This window comes from Giraffa tippelskirchi, chromosome 9 (assembly GCF_054371585.1).
Source record: "Giraffa tippelskirchi isolate mGirTip1 chromosome 9, T2T-mGirTip1v1.2.pri, whole genome shotgun sequence".
In the NCBI taxonomy this organism is placed as follows: Eukaryota; Metazoa; Chordata; class Mammalia; order Artiodactyla; family Giraffidae; genus Giraffa; species Giraffa tippelskirchi.
This window is the reverse complement of record NC_137283.1, coordinates 51,323,059-51,345,794: the sequence shown is the minus strand read 5'-3', so window position 1 is coordinate 51,345,794 and position 22,736 is coordinate 51,323,059. Positions and strand designations below refer to the sequence as shown.

General features: G+C 47.2%; 3 protein-coding genes across 5 annotated transcripts in view; all 3 read right to left on the bottom strand.

The window, feature by feature from the left end:
- Positions 1-22,736, bottom strand: part of XCR1 (X-C motif chemokine receptor 1) — a 325,532-nt gene that overhangs the window by 63,561 nt on the left and 239,235 nt on the right. The window lies entirely within an intron of this gene.
- The window catches only part of FYCO1 (FYVE and coiled-coil domain autophagy adaptor 1), a 268,566-nt gene that overhangs the window by 144,204 nt on the left and 101,626 nt on the right, over positions 1-22,736 (bottom strand). The window lies entirely within an intron of this gene.
- LOC145520162 (C-C chemokine receptor type 1) overlaps positions 18,736-22,736 on the bottom strand; it is a 243,236-nt gene continuing 239,235 nt past the window's right edge. For both annotated transcript variants that reach the window (XM_081525997.1, XM_081525996.1), the window contains one exon: positions 18,736-21,189. In XM_081525997.1, the coding sequence (XP_081382123.1) occupies positions 20,056-21,123 (1,068 nt within the window). In that variant the 5' untranslated portion in view covers positions 21,124-21,189 and the 3' untranslated portion in view covers positions 18,736-20,055. The remainder of the gene's footprint in view (positions 21,190-22,736) is intronic.

Below are 22,736 nucleotides of genomic sequence, written 5' to 3'. Positions count from 1 at the left end.
ATTTAAACTTTCTGTTTGAGCTGGCTTTGGCAGGGGGGCCAGGATACCACCTGGTTTCTGTCAGGCTACTGTAGAAGTGAGGCCTCTGTTGCCATGCAGGGTGGGCAGACTCCTTATTACTGCCTGCAGAGGTGGGAGTCCCAGCTCCCTCCAGGACTTCCACTGGTACTCCCTGGCCAAGAAAGGGTAGGAGTGCCTCATTATTGCCTCCACGTGGCTTCCACTGACAACAAGGTGGATGGGGTGATGGCCTTTTTACCGCTTACAACGGTGAAAGCCCTGACTCCCCAAGAAGCCTCCTTTGTCAGGATGGGTGAGGGCAGCTGGTCCCTGTCAGAAGAGGTGGAGGTAAAGGCTCCTCACATGGTCTCCTCTGAGTTCTAAGGAGGGGGGATCTCATTACAGCCCAGTGGAGATGAAAGCCCCTCTCCCTACTGGGCATCCACTGATACCACCCCAGCAGGAAAGCTGAGGAGCACAGGGTTTGGTGGGAGCTTTTTTCCTCCTTGTCTGCTGGTGTTTCCTGTCTGCTAGCTTCTTCAGCTCCTATTTTGGCACATGTGAGGCAAAAAGAAAGCCCAGGGAACTCACCTGAGTCCTGGGGTACCTGGTCAGTCTACCACCTTCTCTCTGAGACAGTAGGGAAGGAGGCAGTACACGGCCCTTAAAGAATGACACAGTTGGTGAGGAAAATTGGAGACAACAAAAACTGGTTCAAACTGACTAGGTCCAAGATGGTGGAAGATTCAACCTCTGGTAGACCTTGAGCCTCATTACGTGCTCATTGTCATATATTACCTTATGCTCGAAGTCACACCCACAGGCACCATGACAGTTTCAAGGCCAACCATAAAAGGTCAAAAAGTGGGCCAATTCCTGGAACACCCCCACCTTTCCCCTGAACAGATGGAATAATCCTTTCACTCATTAACCTATGAAATTACTAAGTCTGTAAAAACTAACTACCTCATATTTCAGGGTCACTCTCACCTTGTGAGCCAAATCGCATTCCACCCATGGAAGATGCATCTCTCAATGAATCTACCTCTTTCTTGGCACTTTGTCTCTCACTGAATTCCTTCTGTGCTGAGACAGAAAGAACCTGAGCTTCTTTAAGTCCTGAGACAGTTGTATGGTTTTGGAGGCTGAGAGGATTAGCCTTGAGCAAGGAAGTATAGATCCTGAAAATGGAGGTAAGAATGGGTCAAGGGTACAGGTAAATGCCAACGAGGCAGAATGACTGTTCCAGTGGTTTCTGTCTCCTTCGGGAAGGAAAGGGTGGGTGGTAAGTGATGATGGAAGTGTAGGGTGATAGGCTGGTGGAGAATGAAGGCTTGGAATGGTCACGGGGAACTTTGGAAGAATCTCCTCCTGTTTATGTGTAAACAGCAGGCAGCAACAGCAACAGCAATTGTTATGCTAACCATTACTGAGGGTATGCTATTTGCCAGGCTCTGACCCTTTCGAAACCTCATGAGAGGCACACACTTTTGGGATTCCCAATTACTGATGAGGAAACCAAGCCTTACGGAGATGAAGAGACAAACATTTCCAGGCCTGAAATAGTACAGCTAGGATTTGTCCACATGGTGTCTATTATTGATACAGCTCTCTTGGATGCTGAGGGTCTGGCTGAAATTACTGCCCATGAATTTGTGATGTCCTCACATGTGGGTGAATTTCTCTAGGCAGGTGGGCATAAAAACTGAGGTGGAACTGCTAAATAGTAGCAGGGCTGGGGCCTTCCAGGCTGAGGTGGCAGAGGACAGTGTGGAGAATGTATTGGCAAGAGATGGACAGAGGCAGTAACCATGCACCCTGATTGGATCAAGAATTAAGTCAAGACAGCAAGGGAAACGGCAGGTCCAAGGTGTCAGAGGTCTTGATGCGGTTGAAGGGAGGTGGAAGTGATGGTAACGAGGGCATGAAGAGTTGGAACTAAAGGAAGCTGTGGTTAGCGAGGGAGACGTTAAAGACTTCCTGGCAAGGCAGATCCTGGAGGTGACAAGGTTTAGAGTGTGTGTGGCTGAGGGGTGGGGAGGGCAAAGGATTTGAGGTCAAGAAACTCAAGGGTGGAGAAGTTCACTTGCCCAAGGTCACACAGCTAGCCACTAGGAGAGATGGGATTTGTTTTAAAAAAAAATTCAAGGACACTTGTTAAAGCACAGTAGGCAGATTTTATTTAAAAGGAGGCTGTACAAACCAGTGTAGGGCCTACTGGAATGAAATTCTGCAGTGGCGCAGGGATTGGGGGCTCAATTCCAAATACCAGGGTGAGCAAACGTGAATGTATAGCCAAGGAACAGAGAGTGAGGGGGCAGTGGATGAAGATTACTAAGCGGGAATGTCAGAGGTAAACTCTGTAGGCAGACCAGGGCGGTCAGACATCACCTGGGGCTGGTGGAGGATGAGGAATCCAAACAGGTATGGAGGATGGAGGTTCTTACTAAACCAGCTTAGCAGGGTTCTAGCTAAAACTGGATTTTACAAGGAAGTGTAAAGATAGGCCTAGGAGAAGATTCAGCAGGCTGACTATAAAGTTTGGTCAAGCAAAGGATCTTGGTCAGATTTAAAGTAGACTCAGGACCCAGAGGGGAGGAGCTGACAAGCAAGGGGATGAGGAACAATGGGAACCATGAGGGAGGGAGGGCACAGGCAGATGCCATTAGTCTCCAAAGACAGGGGTATTTACCAGGGTGGATGAAAAATGTACCCATTACATTAGGAAACAAAGGTTGCTGCTGCAGCAGCCGTTGCAGCCACTCCAGCTGTGCACCCGGAGGGGATTCAGGATGGAGAGAAGCCAGACACTTGCCCTAGATCGCTAAGGTGCATATCAAAGGAATGATTTCAGTGGGTCTAGACTCTCGCGTCGTCCCATACACAGAAAAGTGCTAAATTCATTAACTGGAGATGTCCGGTTTTTCCTTAATTGACAGCAATCTTTTGATGTTCTGACTACCTGGTTTTTGTTGCAAAACTCCTATATATCCCGTCCCCCCTCCCCCTTACTTCTTTGGAGCCGTCCCTCAGAGCTATCTGTCTTCCAGGCTTAAGTCCACAGAAATTCCCTGAATAAAACAGAATTCTCAAATTTTAGGTTTTGCCTTTCTTTTCAGTGGACACAAGTGTGGGTTAGAGTGAAATCAGGGTGAAAGAAGGATACTGCTACTGATGCTCACATCTGCAGGGCTCCCTCCCAGACTATGTGCTGTGCTTGGTACTGGGGACCAGTAGAGGGAAATGGAAATAGAGGGAGCAGGTGCTGCTCACAGGAAACTCACAGAGCACATGTACAAAACAGAATGACAACTGCTAATTGCTGCTTGGAACCAGCAGCAAGTGACTGTCTTGGGCTGCAGAGGAGGGGGGCTGGGGTGGCAAGATCAGGGTCAGGAGCGCCTGCAACAAGGAAGTGATGCCCCCGGGTGAGGCAAGAGATAGAGCAGCCCCAGGCTCTAGCTGGAGCTTGTCCCCTGTGGACAGGTACTCCAAAATACAGGAACCAGACAGAAGCCGAGACTTGTCCGAGTAAGAGATAAAGAGACCATCTATTCCACATTCTCGAAGTCAAGATCTTGCCGTCTACACATGTGCAGAAATGCTCTTTGAAGGTCAAAAGGGAGGGGCATCCCCCATAGGCCTCTTTGGTAGAATCCATCTTGGTTTAGGGGTATGTGCGCCCATGTGGGAGGAACCTGATATAAACCAAATATGGACTCAGAGCCAGGCAGAACAAGATGACTGGCCAAAGGAAACCTAGAAGAAATGCCACATATAAGTGATTCACCCTACCACGAGGGTGTGGCTCCCTCTCTGAGCCCACCGGTATGTCTATCCACATGGACTCCTTTTCCTCTTAATAAACATTTCACTTGTTCTACGACTTTCCATCTCTATGTGGAAATTCATTCCTACACAGCTGATGGGCCAGGGTGCTGTCAGTGGCTGCTGTCCCTAGTGGTTCAGTGGCTAGGATTTAGCATGCTCATTTCTGTGGCCTGACTTCAATCTCTGGCCAGGGAATCGCAGCCCTGCTTCTAGCCCCTGCAGGCCGAGGCCACCCAAGATCACAGGGACCTTTACCTGGTGGGAACTATGGGTCAGCATCAACAGTGGGAGTGAAGGACAGTGCAGAGAAAGAGCCTGGGGGGTTCAGAGGACTCCGAGGGCCTGGCCTGGGGAGCATACTAGGGATGAGGCCAGGCAGGGGCCTCACAAACTATCTCAGATCCTGTCTGAACCTTGCCTGAATGTCCTAGGTGGAGGAGAGTGGTCGAGTACAGTTTACATTTTTTAAAAATGTGAAAAAGTAGATGACAAAAAAAAAAAAAGAATCCAATGACTTCAACTATATAAAATACAGTAGTAGACAGGCACATGTAAGTATAAACAGGTTCTTAGAGCAGGATTATGTTCTCTTTCCACTTCCGTAAGTTTCCTTTGTTATGATCACCACACTGTTTTTACAACAGAATGTGGTTAAAACAAAAAGGGAACAAGCACAGAGTTATCAGTATCACTTTTTCCGGACTGGAGAGAAGTCACAAGAAGCAACGGAGATGCTTACCCCACCATTCTCTGTGTCTTCTCTCTGCTCCAAGGCAAGGCTGCTCACTGAGGCTTCCTAATCCACAGAAGAAATGCATGTTCCAGGAAGTACTAGGGGGCAAAGAGGGCAAGCGGCAGGCTTGCCCTATGAAGAGGTGAAGGGTTCCAAACTCCTAATTCTTGAACAGAAATGCACCTGCCTGAAGAGGAGACATGGGCTAAGAAAGGCTGAGGGCTGTTCCAGATGAAGGGCAGCTGGGGAGACTTGGCAACTTGACACAAAGCATGAACCCAGACTGGATCTGAATTACAGGGAGACATAGCTCACCGGGCAGTTGGCAACACTTGAATATGGACTGTGGACTGGAAAACAGCACTGGATGAAGGCTACCTTTCCTGACTTTGATCACTGACCTGTGGCTACATAAGAGGATGTCCCTGTTCCTAGAAAATACACACTTAGGAGGTCTTCAGGAACATGGTGGCTGCAACTTACTCTCAAATAACCAGGAAAAACAACACATGTATTAAATACAGAGGAAGAGGGGAGCAATAATACAAAAGGTAGCAAATACTAACAACTGGCGAATATGGATAACATGTTCTCTGAACTTGGGTCCTCTGATCCATTTTTGAAACGTCTGCGTGTAAATTTGAAATTGTATCAAATTTAAAACTTACAAAGAAGCAAAGGCAGGGGTCAGGGTTGGATTCTGCTTAGGGCTGGAATCTAAACTCAGGGTGAGAATCAACTCAACTTTGTGAGGGGAGCAACTGAACCAAAGTTGGGTTTTTTGCTTTCTTTAGAATCATTCTTTGCAAAAGACTGACTTAAATGTGTTCTTCAAATATTATTAATAATAATTATCGACCATTGAGCTTCCCTTGTAGCTCAGTTGGTAAAGAATCTGCCTGCAATGCAGGAGACCCGGGTTTGATTCCTGGGTTGGGAAGATCCCTTGCAGAAGGAAATGGCAACCCACTCTAATATTCTTGCCTTGAGAATCCCATGGACAGAGGAGCCCGGCAGGCTACAGTCCATGGGGTCATAAGAGTCGGACGTGACTTAGTGACTAAACCACCACCACCACCACTGACCATCAGTTTTGTTTATGCTGTCATTTAAAAAACTGAAGTGTAGTTGACATACAATATCATGTTAGTTTTAGGTGTACACCACAGTGATTCACATTTAAATATATTACCGGACTTCCCTGGTGGTCCAGTGGTGAAGAATCTGCCTGCCAATGCAGGGTACTTGGGTTTCATGTGGTCTGGGAAGACTCCACATGCCATGAGGCAATGAAGCCTGTGCATCGCAGCTACTGAGCCTGTGGGCCTGGAGCCGATGCTCCACAACAAGAGAAGCCACCGCAGTGAGAATCCCTTGCACCGCAACTGGAGAGTGGCTCCCTCTCACTGTAACTAGAGAAAGCCCATGAGCAGCCATGAAGACCCAGTGCAGGCAAAAAATAAATAAATAAATACATTACAAAATGATCACCACTGTTAAGTCCAGTAACCATGTTACCTAAGTTATTACAGTACTATTGACTATATTCCCGATGCTGTATATTATTTCACATGACTCATTTGTTTTATAACTGGAAGTCTGTATCTCATAATCCATTCCACCTATTTTGCCCAAGCCCTTACTCCCTCCTTTCTGGCAACGACTGGCTTCTGCTAAGATTCTCACAGAGTTTACAGAGTAAATTCTATATATTATTAATTTCTGACCAGAGGCTTCTGGACTGAAGGTCAGTTCAGTTCAGTTGCTCAGTCGTGTCCGACTCTTTGCAACCCCATGAATCCCAGCACGCCAGGCCTCCCTGTCCATCACCAACTCCCAGAGTTTACCCAAACTCATGTCCATCAAGTTGGTGATGCCATCCAGCCATCTCATCCTCTGTCATACCCTTCTTCTCCTGCTCCCAATCCTTCCCAGCATTAGGGTCTTTTCCAATGAGTCAACTCTTTGCATGAGGTGGCCAAAGTATTGGAGTTTCAGCTTCAGCATCAATCCTTCCAGTGAACACCTAGGACTGATCTCCTTTGGGATGGACTGGTTGGATCTCCTTGCAGTCCAAGGGACTCTCAAGAGTCTTCTCCAACACCACAGTTCAAAAGCATCAATTCTTTGGCACTCAGAAGGTCACTTGGGAGCAATTTTTCCTGAATGTCCCATTTAGTTGATCAAACTTAATGGCAACAAGGAAAATTGAATTGCTTTTTGAAGAGGGTGCAACATCCACGTGCTTTGTGCGGCATGACGAAAGCTGCCCCTCCTGGGTCTCCTTGGGACCTGGAGCTTTAGGGAGGGAAAAGCCATTTCACACGAGGAGCCAAAAGCCTTGGGAGGGAAAGGACTGCACACATTAAAAGTTGAGAAAACCCGGCTGAAGGGTCCAGGGTGACTGGAAAGGATGAGGGGTCTATGGGCAAAGGTAAACTCGCTGAGGGGAAAGGGGTCTGAGCTTGATTCAGGGCCCAAGGCTTTGAGGTATGTGTGTCTGTGTGTGCGTGTGTGTGTGCACATGCATGTGCAGAGCAATGATTCTGGAACAGCTTGCAGCTTAGACCGGTAGCCCTGGACCAGCATGGTGCCACACCTTGTGAACGATGGCTGAACATGTGTGAGCTGAAGGAGCAACAGTGTTGGGGGCCTAGATGGAGCCATGGCAGCGAGGACATCACATCCTGAACAGGCAAGTGTCCTTGAGGCTGAGCCCATTTAGGCTTCGACAGTGACAGGTGTAACATAGTGACAGGTATAACACAGTTCGCAGCATAGCCCCTTCAAGTTCTCTCCCAGCCTGCGTTTGGAAGGACTAAGGCTTTTTAAGTCCCCAGGGTTCTTCCACAATTTGAGGAGGGTGGGGCCTCAGAGAGGAAAGCTATATCTTCCTGAACTATTAACTGGTGAAGAAAAGTGTTTCTACCTGGGTGGTCGGTAATCTCCAAAGAGGTCAAGTCAGTTCCATCTTTGGAACCGGGTGGGTGGGTGGGTGGACTGCATTTCCTTCCCCTCACACTGAGGCTGGCCTGTGACTGCTTTGACCTAATGTGCTGGAACTCTCCTGGCTCAGGTCTTCAGGCCTGGCAGCTCCTGCTTCCTTCCTTTTGAACTTTCACTCTCGGTTGCTGCTTGCTGCCTCTTGAAATCTAGTGTCTTGCAGCGAGACGCCCAGTGCAGCCGCACAGAGAGGCCTCATGGAAAACTGAACTCTGATAAATGGCCAGCACCAACTTGCCCACTTGGTGATGGAGAGACCAATTTGGAACTTCTAGCCATCCCAGCACCCTGGTCAATGCCACACAAAGCAGAAGAACCGCTTGGTCACCCACAGAATCCTAACAGAGAGTAAACAGTTTTGTTATTGTTAAGCCATGAAATTTCAGGTTTTTCTTTTAATGCAGCAAATGACAGCACACAATCTAAGCTGGTCAGGTGAATGAGACAGGAAATATACAGAAGCCTAATTGATGAGGTCACGTCCCCAGGAAGGAAAGTGACCTGCTCAGGTCACAAAGCTGGCAGTTAAAACAAGACTGAGGGCCAGGTCTTCTTAAATCTTCTCCTTTCTGCACAGGAAGACACGTTACCGTGACAATTAGAAACCCGAGCCCTTACTGACAGCTGCCCCTGTGCCCTGTGGTTGCTCCGCAGGGCTGTCTCTCTGAAACCCCACTGAGGCTCTGCACCCTCTGTTGTCAAGACTGTGGTCAATACCCGCCTCCCCGATGAGGAAACAACACTGAGAGGAGGTGAAGCGTTGCCCAAGGTCACAAGGCTAAGAAAACTGGAGCTGGGATTTGAACTTGAGCTTAACTAGATGGGCCCCAGTGTTAACTGCACCTCCCAGTGCCTTTCCCTTCATCACAGGATGGGTTCAGAATTCTGGTTGTAGTTGTACCTTTGGATAAGTTAGGCTTATCCAAAGCTAACATTCCTGGACGTGGCATTTACAAATTATGTGAACTTTGCTTCTTTCACTTGCGAAAATGAAGCATGCCTCCCTCGGCCCTTCCCTGCTGAGCACGCTGTCACTGCCGTGCAGTTCGCTGAGTGGAATTCAGTGTGACTGCTCATTAAAACAATGAGATACTCCGCAGATGCTAAATCGTAATTCACGTTAAACTGTATTGGTTTTAAAGTAAAGCTTTATGAAAGGGCTCCTTCTGCTTTTCTTTTCTTCTGTTTTTTAAATTGTAAAGAGAACTGTTCCTGTGCCACTAGGAGTCCTGGCTGGAGTGTGTGGACTGACACACTTGCGTCGGCCCAGTCCTCTGACTTGGGGCCACCAGTTGACACCTACAGGGTCCTCGAGAGGAAGGAGGGGAAGATGGCCATGCCTCTGTGGCTCACAGGCTCCCGGGCTACCCAGCAACACTGTCAAGTTTCTCTATTCTGTGCCATGTGTAGCTCAAACCCTCTCATTCTAGAATTCTGTTACTGTCCCCCAACCCTCACTATCAGCAGGTGACTCACCACTTTTTCAGCAAGAAAACAGGAGCCAATAGGACAAAACACTAACTTCCTGCTAGAAAACCTCCCTCTCCACCTGCACTTTCACGTCCCCGGGCCCGGTTCCCAAGGGACGCTTGGCCAAGGCAAATCCTGACTCCATCAGCTTTGCCCCCATCTTCCATCTCTCCTCCTCTGTAACTCAAGCCTTTCCCATTTGATCAAGTCTTGATAAAGTCCCTCCAGTGGCTGCCCAGCTTCCCCCTCGCTCCATAGCTAACCTGGAAGCCAGCTGCTCCTCAACCACTCAAATCTGGCATCTGCACTCTCCATTCCACTAAAGCTCATCACCTTGCTGTCACTTGTTAAATATACTGGGGGTTCTAAAGGCTTCCCCCGCCAGGCTGCTCAGCTGCACCAGAGAACCTGACCACACATATTTCTTGAAAAGCTCTATTTTCTGACCTGAAAAACATCCCTATCTTAGCTTCCTTCCTACCTCTCTGTTCTTTTCAGTCTTTTCTTTGCTTGTCTCTTAAAGGTTTGTTCTTACCTTGGTTTCTTGCCCTTTCCTCTTGTCACATGTTCTCAGGACCCCAAGACCTGGCGGGGAGCCAAGGAGAAACTATACACGGGTGAGTCCGGCCGGGCAGGAGTCTAGTCTGGGGAGTGAAGCGACCAGGGGCCATGTATCTGTGGAAGGGTGGCAGCAGCAACTCAGCTCCAGCAGACCCCTGCCAGGAGCAGGGTCGGCAAAAAACTTTTTTTTTTTTAAAGGGCCAGAGAGCAAATACTGTAGACTTTGTGGGCCACAATCTCTGCCATATATTCTTCAGTCCTGAATATTCATTGGAAGGACTGATGCTGAAGCTGAAACTCTAATACTTTGGCCACCTGATGTGAAGAACTGACTCACTAGAAAAGACCTTGATGCTGGGAAAGATTGAAGGTGGGAGGAGAAGGGGACGACAAAGGACAAGATGGTTGGATGGCATCACCGATTCGATGGACATGAGTCTGAGCAATCTCCGGGAGTTGGTGATGGCCAGGGAAGCCTGGCGTGCTGCAGTCCAGGCGGTCGCAGAGTTGGACACAACTGAGTGACTGAACTGAACTGAACAACCTTCTAAAAATGTAAAACAAAACCAAAACACCTTATGTCTAGGGTCACACAAACACAGGCCCAGCGCTGGATGTGGTGCCAGTTCAGACTGTAGTTTGCTCTTGTAGTTCACAAGAGTGAATACAAATCCAGAGTGGCCAGACTACCAGGTTTCCCAGAGAAGCCAGAAAGCTGGATTTTTGTTTGAAATCTTTTAGTTATTAAACACCTGCATCTAGGAGATCTCTGGCAGCACTACTTCCAGGTACCCACCAAGTGTCTTGTAGCCACACGTGGTAACCCCGGAACTCAATTCATTAGCAGGCTCCCTGCCCAAGCTGGGCTCACAATCTCAGCAAGTGGCAATGCCCTTGACTAAACTGCTCGAGACAGACGCCTGGGAGGCCTGCCCTTACACCCTGTCTACTCGGCTCTGTCCTCAGCGCCACTCCCCTGTGCTGGGTCCCCATCATTTCATCCCTGAGGACAACCTCCTCCTGATAAAGAGAGTCCCTGTCTTATCCTTTTTCCATACTTTCTGCAGCCAGGATGATCTTTCCAAGATGCAAACCTGGGCGTGTCACTCTCAGGTTTAACACTCATTCGCTAAGCTTCGGTTGACTTACAAGGCTTCTGGGTCTGGCCCCTCCTTGCTCGCCCCACCCCATCCTTTGCCTGTCTCTGTGGGCTACTCTCAGTTCCTGAATCCAGGAAAGCCTCCTCCCACTTCCAGGTCTTTGCATCAGCTGACCTGGCACATCCTTCACTGCACTCCACACACAAGCTGACAAATTCTTTGTACCTCATTTTAGAGTTATAAAGCCTCCTCAGATGTCCCCATCTCCTGCCAGCTGGTGTTCTACCTTTCTTTCATGTAACAGCTGTACTGATATACAATTCAAATGCCGCATAATTCCCCATATAAAAAAAGGCAGATGCCTGGAGGGGTAGATGTGAGTAAGGGAGTATAAGACCTTCCACTGGGAGGTGGGGAGAAAACAGAACTGCTCTTTATATTTATTTTTATATCATATTTTGGTCTTCTTTTGGTGTTATTCTATACCTAATATACCATCATAGTAGAACGCACACATGACAATGAATAAAGACTCGCATGTTGGAGGTACATGCTCGGCGCTGTGACTGTCAGCAGCCTGCGATCAGAAGTGCAGAGACCCCTGATTCCTGTTCTATCCTGCTGCCTCCCCTTCGGAGGAGAAAACACCCCACCTGTGTGTGAGAGGGACAGCTCTGCCAAAGGACCTGAGCTTGTATCCAAACCCCCCACCCTCCTCCCTCCACTGCTTTGGGTTTGGCCCATATCACCTGTTTCCCCTTCTCCCTGAGCTGATCTGTTTGAAAGGGGCCTTGGAGTTGCCGAGGCTGCCCCACCCTCTCACTGCACAGGAACTGAAAAAGCACAGCTGCATTTCCAAGGAACATCACGTATCAAAACAGAGAAACCGAGCAGTCAGACAGCAAAATCAACCCTGCAGAAATCATGACGAGACGCCTCAAGAATCCTGGCGTTTACTGTTCCTTGTCTTCATCCAAACACGCTAGTGCCGCCTGCCTAGGTCTCCTTCCTTTTGTCTTTCTCACCGAGTCTCACAGAAGCCTCTGCTTTTTGCCCTTTGCACACCCACATACACACATGTGAGCGCATGCCAGGATTCACGTCTCCCTCTGCCCTGTACCCACCACTCCTATGCCATGGTGCCCAATGAACTTACTTTGTGCTACTTCGATCTCTACAGCATTGATCTTTGGCTTCCTCAAGAGGGTAGAAGTGAATACAGCTCAACAATGCCCGTCAAATTTTTAGTTCTCTTATAGTGATTATTTTATAATAGTTTACAGATTCATGTTCCACGTAGCATTTCCTGTTTGCCAATTTTGAGGGCGAGAATACAAATTAGGAAATCAATGCAAAGATAAAGAGTAAAATGGATCTTGACACACTGGATCACTGAACTCAAACCAACAAGATGAGATTTAAGAGGAAAGAAAGTAAATTCATGCTCTGATACTTAAAACACTTGTCAGGCACAAGAACCAGGTGGTAAGCTCAGAGATAGATGGCACTTCAGGGAAAACAGTTATCTTGTGATCAGGCCATGAGTGTCAAGGTCTTACCTTACAACTAGGTCAATAGGAAGCAATTAGATGACATTTGCTAGAAAACTCACCTCAAAGATCTGATTATCTCTGGGCTTAGGAAACAAATGGACTCTGCTCCCTGTCTCCCACCCCCCCCCCCCGTCAACACCTGGGGGAAAACAAAGGGCTACTCTGGATAAATCACCTCTGGGTTAAATTAAGAACCAGCGTGGGAAAGCATCAAACTACTAACATAGGAGAATCCAGCAGCTGCTTCACACTAAGTAGCTCCTCTAGATGTGAGTGATTAGAGATAAGGCCTCAGTGTTGATCCTGGTCCTTTTCCAGATGCTCTTCTGTTCTCAACATCTGTTGTCCAGCTCTGGATCTCAGGCTGGTCAAATATTGGCTCTAACCAAGGGCACCCTCTCTTTATGAATGCATGCAAGAAAACAAGTTCTCAGCCAGTGGAAAAACACAAAAGGGGTGGATGACCTTCTGCTGGCTTACTGCAGAGCATATTCCCACATTGGAAATGACCTTCCAAGGAATCTTTCAACCTCCAAAAGGGTTAAACATGGAACTGAAAGTCATGAGTGTGAATTCTCACCCTAGTTTTGAAACATCTATCTCAATAGTTGTCAATAAATTTTTCAATATTAAAAATAATATATGCCATGAGGACATCTAAGGATCAAGTGTCTGAGTGGGAAAAGAAGAGCACAGGATCAACTCCTAATTGACTGGATGACCTGTTCTAAGAAGGATGGGAGCTGTGACCTTGGTTGGGTGTGGGTGTGAAATGGTATCTCATTGTGCTTTTAATTTGCAATTTGCATTTATTTAATGACTAAAGATGTTGAGCATCTTTTCATACTTTATTAGCCATTCATAAATATTCTTGGTGGAATATCCTTTCACATCTTTTGCCTATTGTTTGCTTGGGCCCATTGTTTTCTTACTATTGAGTTGTATGAGTTCTTTGTAAATTCTGGATACACGTTGTATCAGATATGTGTTTTGCAAACATTTCCTCCCAGTCTATCAGTCTATTTCCTGTCTTACAGGTTTTTTTTTTTCTTTTGGCTGTGCCACGTGGTACACAGAATCCTAGTTCTCAAACTAGGGATCAAATCCATGCTTCCCGCAGTGGAAGCTTGGAGCCCCAACCACTGGACTGCAAGGGAAATCCCTGTCTTCACATGTTCTTAATGTTGTCTTTTGAAGTGCAAAAGTTCTGAATTTTAAAGAGGTCCATTTTAACCATTTTTTCCCCCCATTTACAAACTATGCTTTTGGTATTGCATGTAGGAAATCTTTTGCCTAGCTCAAAGTCTAAAGACTTTTTGTTTTCTTCTAAAAGTTTACTTGTTTTCTCTCATATATTTAAGTGTATGACAGTTTTTGAGTACGCTGTGAGGTGAGGGTCTAAGTTAATTTTTTTGCAAACACATCTGTCTTATTATGAAATAGTTTTCTATAACATTGATGTTGACAGAAACTTATTCCGTTTCATGAACACATTTTAAATAGTAAGATCCTGATAAATGCTTAACAACTGTCTCTCAAAAGAAACAAAAACAAACAAAAAAACCCAACAGCCCTCATAAGTAGCATTTACGAATTCCCCTGGTGTATATAATCCAAACATTTCCAATTTCAGGTTACCAATGTTACATAATATCATGGAGCTGGGAAGAGATCTCACAACTGGCTGTTATGAACCGCTACAAGTTGGCTGCAGCACATTACTGAATCTATTTAATCAATACCAGGGCCATTGGGGGAGTTTTGTTTGCTTCCTGTTTTTTTCAATATACAAATGTGTCCCTTAAAGCGGGAGGAAGCAGTCTATTTTATTCCCTGCTATAAAAGAATACTGGCCCTCCAGGGAGTTTTACTTCTCTCACATAATGAGCACAACTATGGGCAACCGCCTTCCTGTGGTCATATTTAACAATGCCCATCATGTTTACCTTCAGGACAACTCTCCACCTTGCTTCCTGAAAAAGATAAAGAAAACTCAGTTTTGACCAAACAGAAGTACAAAGCTGCTTGAACTTCTGCAATTTTGCAAAGACACATATTCAACATTTAAATTATGGGGTTGACTTCTCTTTTTTTTCCCTCTTAGGAACCAAGTATCCAATTAAGCAAATGCAGTAGAGTCAAATATTGGTCTTCACAGGCACTGAGGTGATGTCAGTTGTGAATGGCCACAATGTGTCAGCTTCCTGAAGGTATCTGGGCTTCTGACTAATGTGAGGAAATTACTGGGGTGTGACACTATTTCAAAGAAAATGCACCCAACCTTCTTTTTGAGGAAAACCTTGTAAGAAGTGAAAATAAAACGAGGGGGCACTCTGGGGTAGATGATCTTCATATAGTAGTTATTAAATCCGTTTGGAGCTCTATGCAGTTACTTAGCTCTATGCACACTGTTACAAGGCAGGAAGGGGCAGAGACCTGGGAGGCTGGGGAGGGTGAGAGATGAGAGGGACAGGGGACACTGGGCACTGAATGCTGTGGTACCAAGAGGGTTCTGAGCAATTAGCACTACCCCACAAAGCTCCATCCCAAGTCTTTATAACTACCACTATTATAAGCTACTCTTTTGGGTTAATATGAAAAGCAAGGCTCAGGGAGGTAAAGCACTTACCTGGCATCCTCTGGTATTTAGATCCCTGTGTTTCAAAACTGTGCTCACTGTGTGCAAGGGACCCCCTCCTGAATAGAAAGCTCAAACTCAGTATTTTCTCGTGGCTCCTGCTCCACCCTCCATCCCCAGCCCAGCACCACCTCCTGCCTCAGGAATGCTGATGCTGGATGTTCTTGGAAGAAGCATCACTCCTTTTCTTTTCTCTGTCTCTTTCCCTACTCTTCCTCTCTCTTCTCTTCCCTCTCTCTTTTCCTTCATCAATTCTTTTCACAAAGAATAGTTATTCTTATGATGTGCCCATTTGAAATACTGGAGAGTGCTGAAAGAAGGTACAGAAGAAAATAAACCACTGAGGTGGTGCTTTGTATGGCATCCTCAGAGTCACGCCGAAAGGACATTTCCCAGAATCCCCTGCAGGGTCCAGGTGAGCGGCTGCAGGAGATGACTACCGTGTGATTTTCAAGAGTGAAGCAACAGATACAATGCTGTGCTCTGAAGGTGACAATAGTGGTCAGTGTGCTGGCTTACAGGCTCCTCTTATGTGTGCAGGGGAGTGCCTGCACCCAGACTCCACTGCTCCTGCGTCCTGGGGCACCTAGGCATCACCAGGCTGAAAGTGCAGGTTGCCCTGCAGGTCACAGTGTGTCCTCATGGGGTCTAGTGGTGCTGCAGTTATCTATAGGCTGCCCTATGGGGCCCTCCTATGCAGTGATGACTCAACACTGGATGCAGAGGCAACAGCCTGCACAGACTCACCTACCAGCTCCCACAGTGGTATACACTCCAATTCCCAAACAAGTCCCTACCTCCAAAGGTTCCCAAGCTTTCTCAGTTCATGGTGCCCTTATTATCTTCATACTTTTTGTTCTCAGTGCCCTGGACTAAAATATCCAACAATTCCACTTACGTGGTTAGATCCAAAAAACTGAAGTATGCTTGAAAAGACAATCCATATAAATTGAAAAAAATAATATTTGATTTTTGAGGGGCCACCCTGCACAGCTTGTAGGATCTTAGTTTCCTGACCGGGAACTGAACCCAGGCCCTTAGCAGTGACAGCACAAAGTTCTAACCACTGGACCACCAGGGAATTCCCTGATTTTATTTTTAAACAGTCAGTACCAGTGGGATATGTACAGCTGCTGGGCGTGGCCCAGCTTCTCAAACCTTGGAATCCCACTGGGCATTGCCATCCTCATTTCCTGTTTCTCACTGCTCATCTCAAACCACTGGAAACCCAGCTCTGCAAAAGACATGACGACTTTGAAAGGCATGTGCTGCTGCTGCTAAGTCGCTTCAGTCATGTCCGACCCTGTGCGATCCCATAGACAGCAGCCCACCAGGCTACCCCGTCCCTGGGATTTTCCAGGCAAGAATACTGGAGTGGGTTGCCATTTCCTTCTCCAATGCATGAAAGTGAAAAGTGAAAGTGAAGTTGCTCAGTCGTGTCCGACTCTTAGCGACCCCATGGACTGTAGCCTACCAGGCTCCTCCATCCATGGGATTCTCCAGGCAAGAGTACTGGAGTGGGGGGGCCATTGCCTTCTCCTGAAAGGCATGTACTACAATCTAACATTGAAATTATCAACTACCTCAAACTAGTAGTTCCTGTGGTGTCCTAGAAATGTCAGGTATCAATTTACAGCCCTTGAAAACTGAAATTGTTCCATAGCACTCTCATGAATGCACTGAGACCCTTGGGGGCGGGGGAAGGATAGCAAAAGGACAGAAGATCCAACTTAAAGGGAATCTCACTAGATAGATCTGGGACAATTTGTGCATCAAAATAAACACAATATTAGATGGTATTCCACTGGATAAAAAAGGGAATCCAGGAGGTGACAATAATATAAATAAATACACACCTAAGTGGGATAGAAAAGATTTCCTTTATAGTAGAATGTCAGCTAATAATAGTCACTTATGAATTAACATGTACAAAATACTTTACAGTGGGGAAATTTGGTAAACACTTTATTAAGCAACTGATGAAGTCTAACATCTTTAGTCGTGAGGCGAGTTGGCACCATGTGCCCTCTGATATTGAGAAGAACGCAGCATCACTGCTGTGATTTTCCTGATTTTTTGAATAATGTGAATCTAATCATCAGGAAAACTTCTGTAAATTCCATACAAGGAATCACCTGTCAGGTTAAAAAATGTGAAAGTGTAGTCTTTTGTGTTACAAAGTGATGAAGTCACAAAAGGCCCATATTCTTGAATGAAGGAAACTAGAAAGACAAGGTGACTACACGGAACAAGTGGTTCCAGATCCTGGGACACTAAAGGACATTGCCTGCAAAGTGGACAAAATCAGAAACAGGGCTGTGAATTACATGGTGATACTGCACCTATGTTAGTTTCTAGATTTTACTGTGCGGGAGTGCAACCTTGTCTAAATAAAATCATCTCGAAGTGTTATACTAACAGGTGATGAGGATCCTATTTGCAACTTGCTCTCAAAGAGTTCTGAAGAAAAAACAGTATCTTTGTGTCTAGGATGAAATGGAGAAAAGAGTTAAGAACAACAATATAATGAGGCGGGGCTCTGATCACACAGGAGCGGGGAGGGGAGGGAATGGGAGACAGGCAGTTGGGAAGGGCTGGAGGTGTCCTGAGTGACCAAGGAGGTGTCTGGCAGGAGCAGTCAGATCTCTCATCTGTTGGAGCTGGAGAAAGATCACCCCCACTTTCCTTCCTTTATTTCATTTAATCCTCAGAATAGCCTCATAGTGTATATACTGCTCTAATCCTTATTTTATAATGAAACAGTCATCCATTCAACCAGCAGTTACTGAGCTTGCTGTGTGTTAAACTTCACTGAGTTTACACAAAACAAATGTTAAGTGTGGTTGGTTATGTGTGTGTGTGTGTGTGTGTGTGTGTGTGCACGCGCGCGCACACGTGCATGCGTGCACATGCATTTAGAAAACAATACTGGAAGGTGATGCACTAAATTACTAATATGCTAAGAGGCTGCATTTGAGTAGTGGAATAACAGGTGCTTCCATTTTCTTCTTTGGGCTTTTTGCCTGTTTCCAGTTTTCTACAAAGAACATAGATTGCCGTTGTAATAAGTTTAAAAATAAGTATCATTTCAAAACTTGAATTGGAGGATGTTGTGAAATAGTTCTCATTATGATACTGTAGTGGGTCAAATACTATACTTTGATGCAGTGTTACTTTACCAAAGTAGTAGACAAATGTTTCTCAATTCCATTAAACCTCCTCTTCACACTGCAGAAAAGGCTAGCAGGGTTACATGTGGAGAGCTGACCCCGACCTTACCCCTGAGGCCTGTATTCGCCCACGTTTCCTGTGTGGAAGCATAAGCCCAGTGCAGACTGACCCCTTCTTCCTCACACACAAGTTCCCTACACCTTCATGACACCACCTTCTTTGCATAAAGACGGCAGGAAAACACAGTAGGTCCCTGAGTGAAAGAGAAAGCGATTTGGCAAGACCCCCAAACTCTAGCATCCGTCAGAAAGGGGCGGCTCAGTGGTGTCACTGTGTTGTTAGGTGGGGCCCCCTTCACTTAGGGTGCTTTCTGACTGAGAGGGTCCTCCCCCACCTTCGCTGTCCTGGCACCATGGGCTCGGAGGCAGGTCCCCCTGCCCTCCAGGGCTGGGTTGACGTCCACGCAACTGTCCACTGCGTTGTGCTGACAGCTCAGAGAGGGCAGACGGCCCTTCTGCACCCATGTCTCCTGGGGCTCAGAGCACTGGGTTTAAACAAAGCAGGTCCTTGGTCACTGTTGCCAGACTGAACTGATTTGCACAAACAATCGCGAGGACGCTGGCAAATGAATTAGGGTTCATTCCAGCGGTAGAATTCAGTGCAGGTCCCAAAGCCGAAGCTTAGAAATGATTTATTGCCTGGGAAAGTGATCCCAACATGCTGCTGCTTAAAAACAACAACAGTAGAAGAGTAACCACAGTCAAAGGTCATCTTGCTTATAAATATAAATATGCACAGGAAAGATAAAGCTAAAAGATATATCAAAGAAGGTACAGTGCTGTTTCTGGCTAGGGGATTATGAATGATTTTGACATTCGTTTGTTTTTTTATGTTTGTGTTTTTAAGCTTTTCTAGTAAACAATTTATGTTACTGGAAAAATTATTTTTTAGAGAAATATACAACTGAGGGAAAAGGGAATAAAGACATGTCTCACTTCAGGCGAGAGCTGAGGTGTTAAGGACCTTTAGGGTAAATGAATTTCTTTGAGTTAAGGGCTCCTCGACTTCCTGCACTGACAGAGTCCCCACCCCTCCTGGTAGACGTTGCCCTCCCTCACAGACTCAAACCCTGTCCACCTGCGCACCAGGTCACTGCCCTGCTGATCGGTCCAAGGCGGCAGCCAGAACTCTGATCCATACCACTACAAGGCCTGGGTGGAGGTCCAGAGGAAGAAAATCAACCCTGTCTCCTGTTGCCTGGTAATAATTTCTGCAATAAAGCTGTCAGAAATTACTGCTGCATCCATCAACTGACAGGGAAGGGAGATTCTGAAAAATATTCAGAAAGACAGAAGTACAGCATCTTATACATTTTGTCTGTGTCCAGCCCACTGCCTGAATTCTTCCAGTTCAGTAGCTATAAAAATTCTACCCAAGGGCTTTCTTAGCTCCACCGCCAACAGCAGTTCCCCAATCCTATTTCCCACTAGGTGTCAAGTTCTTCCATCAGGAGTTCGAGGTTCCTCATGGTTTCCAAGAGCCTAACCCTGCCACGGGAGTTGGGTGGAGTGGGTGGAGGAGGCCGCAGGCTCCTGCTTGGCTCTAAGCTCACAGCAGAGGCAGCTATGGAAATCAGTTTCCAAGTTCACCGGTGTTGAAGGCAGTGGAAGCTCAGTGGCTGGTTTACAAATGTTAATGTTCACAAATCACAACTCCTGTTTGGGACTAAGCCCTTCTCTGTCATTCTTTGTCCCAGTCTTCTGTGATGTCCCATTTCATTTATTCATCTCCTTTCCACAAAAGAGAAGTTCATGGAGAAAATTCAAATGCCAGCAGTGATTTTGTCCTGAGCACCTTGGAATTCCCTCAACCCCATGTGGTTAGAATTCCACATCAAGTGACAGAGTTGCTGGGAGACCAAGCTGCCTCCTCCACAGCCAGCGTGCCCGGCAGGTCACTCTTGCTGGGTCCTGCATCGGCCTCCAGGGGCCTGAGTCAGAACCCAGCAGAGAGTTCATGCTCGCCTGTGGAGGGGGACATGGAGCTGACCCTCTCCAGCCTCTCTGTGGAGAGGAAGGGGAGCCACTTAGCCAGGTGCACAGCCACCAGCCGATGGAACAACTGCCGTAGATACTTGCGGAACCTCTCACCGACAAAGACATAGATTACGGGGTTGACGCAGCAGTGAGTGTAGGCAATCACCTCCGTCACTTGAATGGCCAGGTCCAGCTGTCTGCTCTGCTCACACTTATGGGTGAACAGGGAATCTTGGAAAGCAGAAACAAACACACTCAGATTGTAGGGGGTCCAAAAGAGAAAGAAGATGATCATGATGACAAAAATCAGACGCACGGCTTTGGCCTTCTTCTCATTTGGTCTTCTGAGCAGAATCTTTATAATCCCTGTGTAGCAGATGATCATGACCAGCAGAGGCAATATCAGGCCCACGATGTTCAGTTTCAGAGCCTGGAACTGCTTCCACCTTGTGAAGCTTTCAGGAGGAAAATGAAGACTGCAGGTGTAGTGGGTGAACTCCCACTGGGTCTTGGAAAAGTACAAGCCGGGGACAGAAGCCAAGACGGCCAGGACCCAGATGACAAGGCTGGTGATGATACCAAAGGTGACAGTCCGAGCCCGCAGAGCAAACACAGCGTGGACAATGGCCATGTACCTGTCGATGGTCAGCAGGATGATGAAGAAGATCTCGCTGAACAAGCCCGTGAAATAGAACCCAGAGAGCAGCTTACACATGGCGTCACCGAAAACCCAGTCATCCTTCACCTTGTAGTCGATCCAGAAGGGCAGCGTGAAGAGGAAGACGAGGTCAGAAATGGCCAGGTTGAGGAGGTAGATGCTGGTCATGCTTTTGAGCCTCTTGTATTGCATGAGGACCAGGACCACTAGGATGTTGCCGATCAGGCCAATGACGAACACCACCGAGTACAAGGGGGGCAGCAGCTGGGCCCCAAAAGCCCTCTCCTGTACCTTCTGGCATGGGGTCGTGTCCCCATAGTCGTATTCTGTGGTCGTTTCATAGTCCTTTGCAGTCGTTGACGTTTCCATCCTGGCTTCTCGCACGAGTCAAGGGAAATGGTTTCTGTATGTATTTGCTGTTAAAGGCAGTGGGCTCTGGACAACAAAAACAAGGCAGTGAGTATACGTCCTTAACCCCCGGACAACTGTTTACCGAGTGCCTACTGTGTACCATGCCCTGAGGAGCAAGGGAGACCCGGGTCCTCTCTGCCCTCATGCCACCTGCAGTCTAACAGACTGGCAAACAAGGCGTGCACACGCCGCTGACTCAAGCACCCTGGCGGTGAGTGCTCTGAGGGAGACGTCCAGAGGAGGAGAGCGCAGACAGGGGAGGACCAGGGGAGGCCTCACGCATGTCTACGACCAAGGCTTCCTGAGAGCTTCCCATGGACTCGGCGTTGGACTCCGTGTTAAACAGCCCTTGAGGGGGTACCACTGTCATTCCCCATTTTAGAGGTGAAGACACACAAGTTGTGAGCAGTCAGAACACAAAGCTGGTGAGAACAAGAGCTGGAGCTCAAACCCTGGTGGGTGCCACTCTCAGGCCCATTCCTGAACCCCCTGAAAACCCCCTGGCTTTCCTGCCCCCAATCAGGGCAGTAACTGCACTGTGGGGTCCCCAGAGGAGGCTGGGAAGGAAAACAGTTCTGGATGAAAGTAAAAAACTTACAGATCTTTCTGGCTTTTGGGGCTAAAAAGATTCTCAGCAAGGGGTGATACAGTGCCATGGGGGCACAGGTAAATGTGAATGTTTTTTCGGTTGTCACAAACACCGAGGGACACTACTGTCATTAGGTAGCCAGGGCTGAGGATGTATTGCGATGTAAAAATTACCCTACGCCAAACACCAACAGTGCTGCCATAGTGCGATCCTAGGAGGCCAACCCATCCCCCGGCCTGACCCATGTCACACAGTCCTCTGTAGTCACCCAGGTACTCTGAAGACCTCCTGTGATAGCTGTGAGGAGGATTCAAGAATAGGCGGGGAGGAGTGGGTGACTTGGTAAAAAGAGGGGGCCCTGGGGAAAGAAAGGCTCAGAACAGCCTCAAGGCAGGAAGTGTCACACAGTGACCAGACACAGGGCGGAATTCTCCTAAAAGAAATCTTTAGATATTTTTTAACCAGGGTTGACTCAAAACAAAAACAAACAAAAACCACTAGATAGCCTGCCTTTGTAGAAAATCCCCAGCCCCTGAATTTTAGCATTCCCTTCCATACTTTCCAATCACTTATTGAAAACTCCTCCCCAAAGGGAGCACAGGTTTTGGTGTAACCTACTAGCTCTGTGACCTCATATGTTAACCTACCTCCTGAGCCTCAGTTCCTCATCTGTAACGTGGGAAAGCACCCTTACCTTGCAGGGCTAATGTAAGGCAATGTCTGAGCCTTCCCCTGAAAATTATCAGGTTCTCAGCAAACATTAGGAGAAGGCAATGGCACCCCACTCCAGTACTCTTGCCTGGAAAATCCCATGAACAGAGGGGCCTGGTAGGCTACAGTCCATGGGGTCGCTAAGAGTCAGACATGAGTGAGTGACTTCACTTTCACTTTTCCCTTTCATGCACTGGAGAAGGAAATGGCAACCCACTCCAGTATTCTTGCCTGGAGAATCCCAGGGACAGCGGAGCCTGGTGGGCTGCCG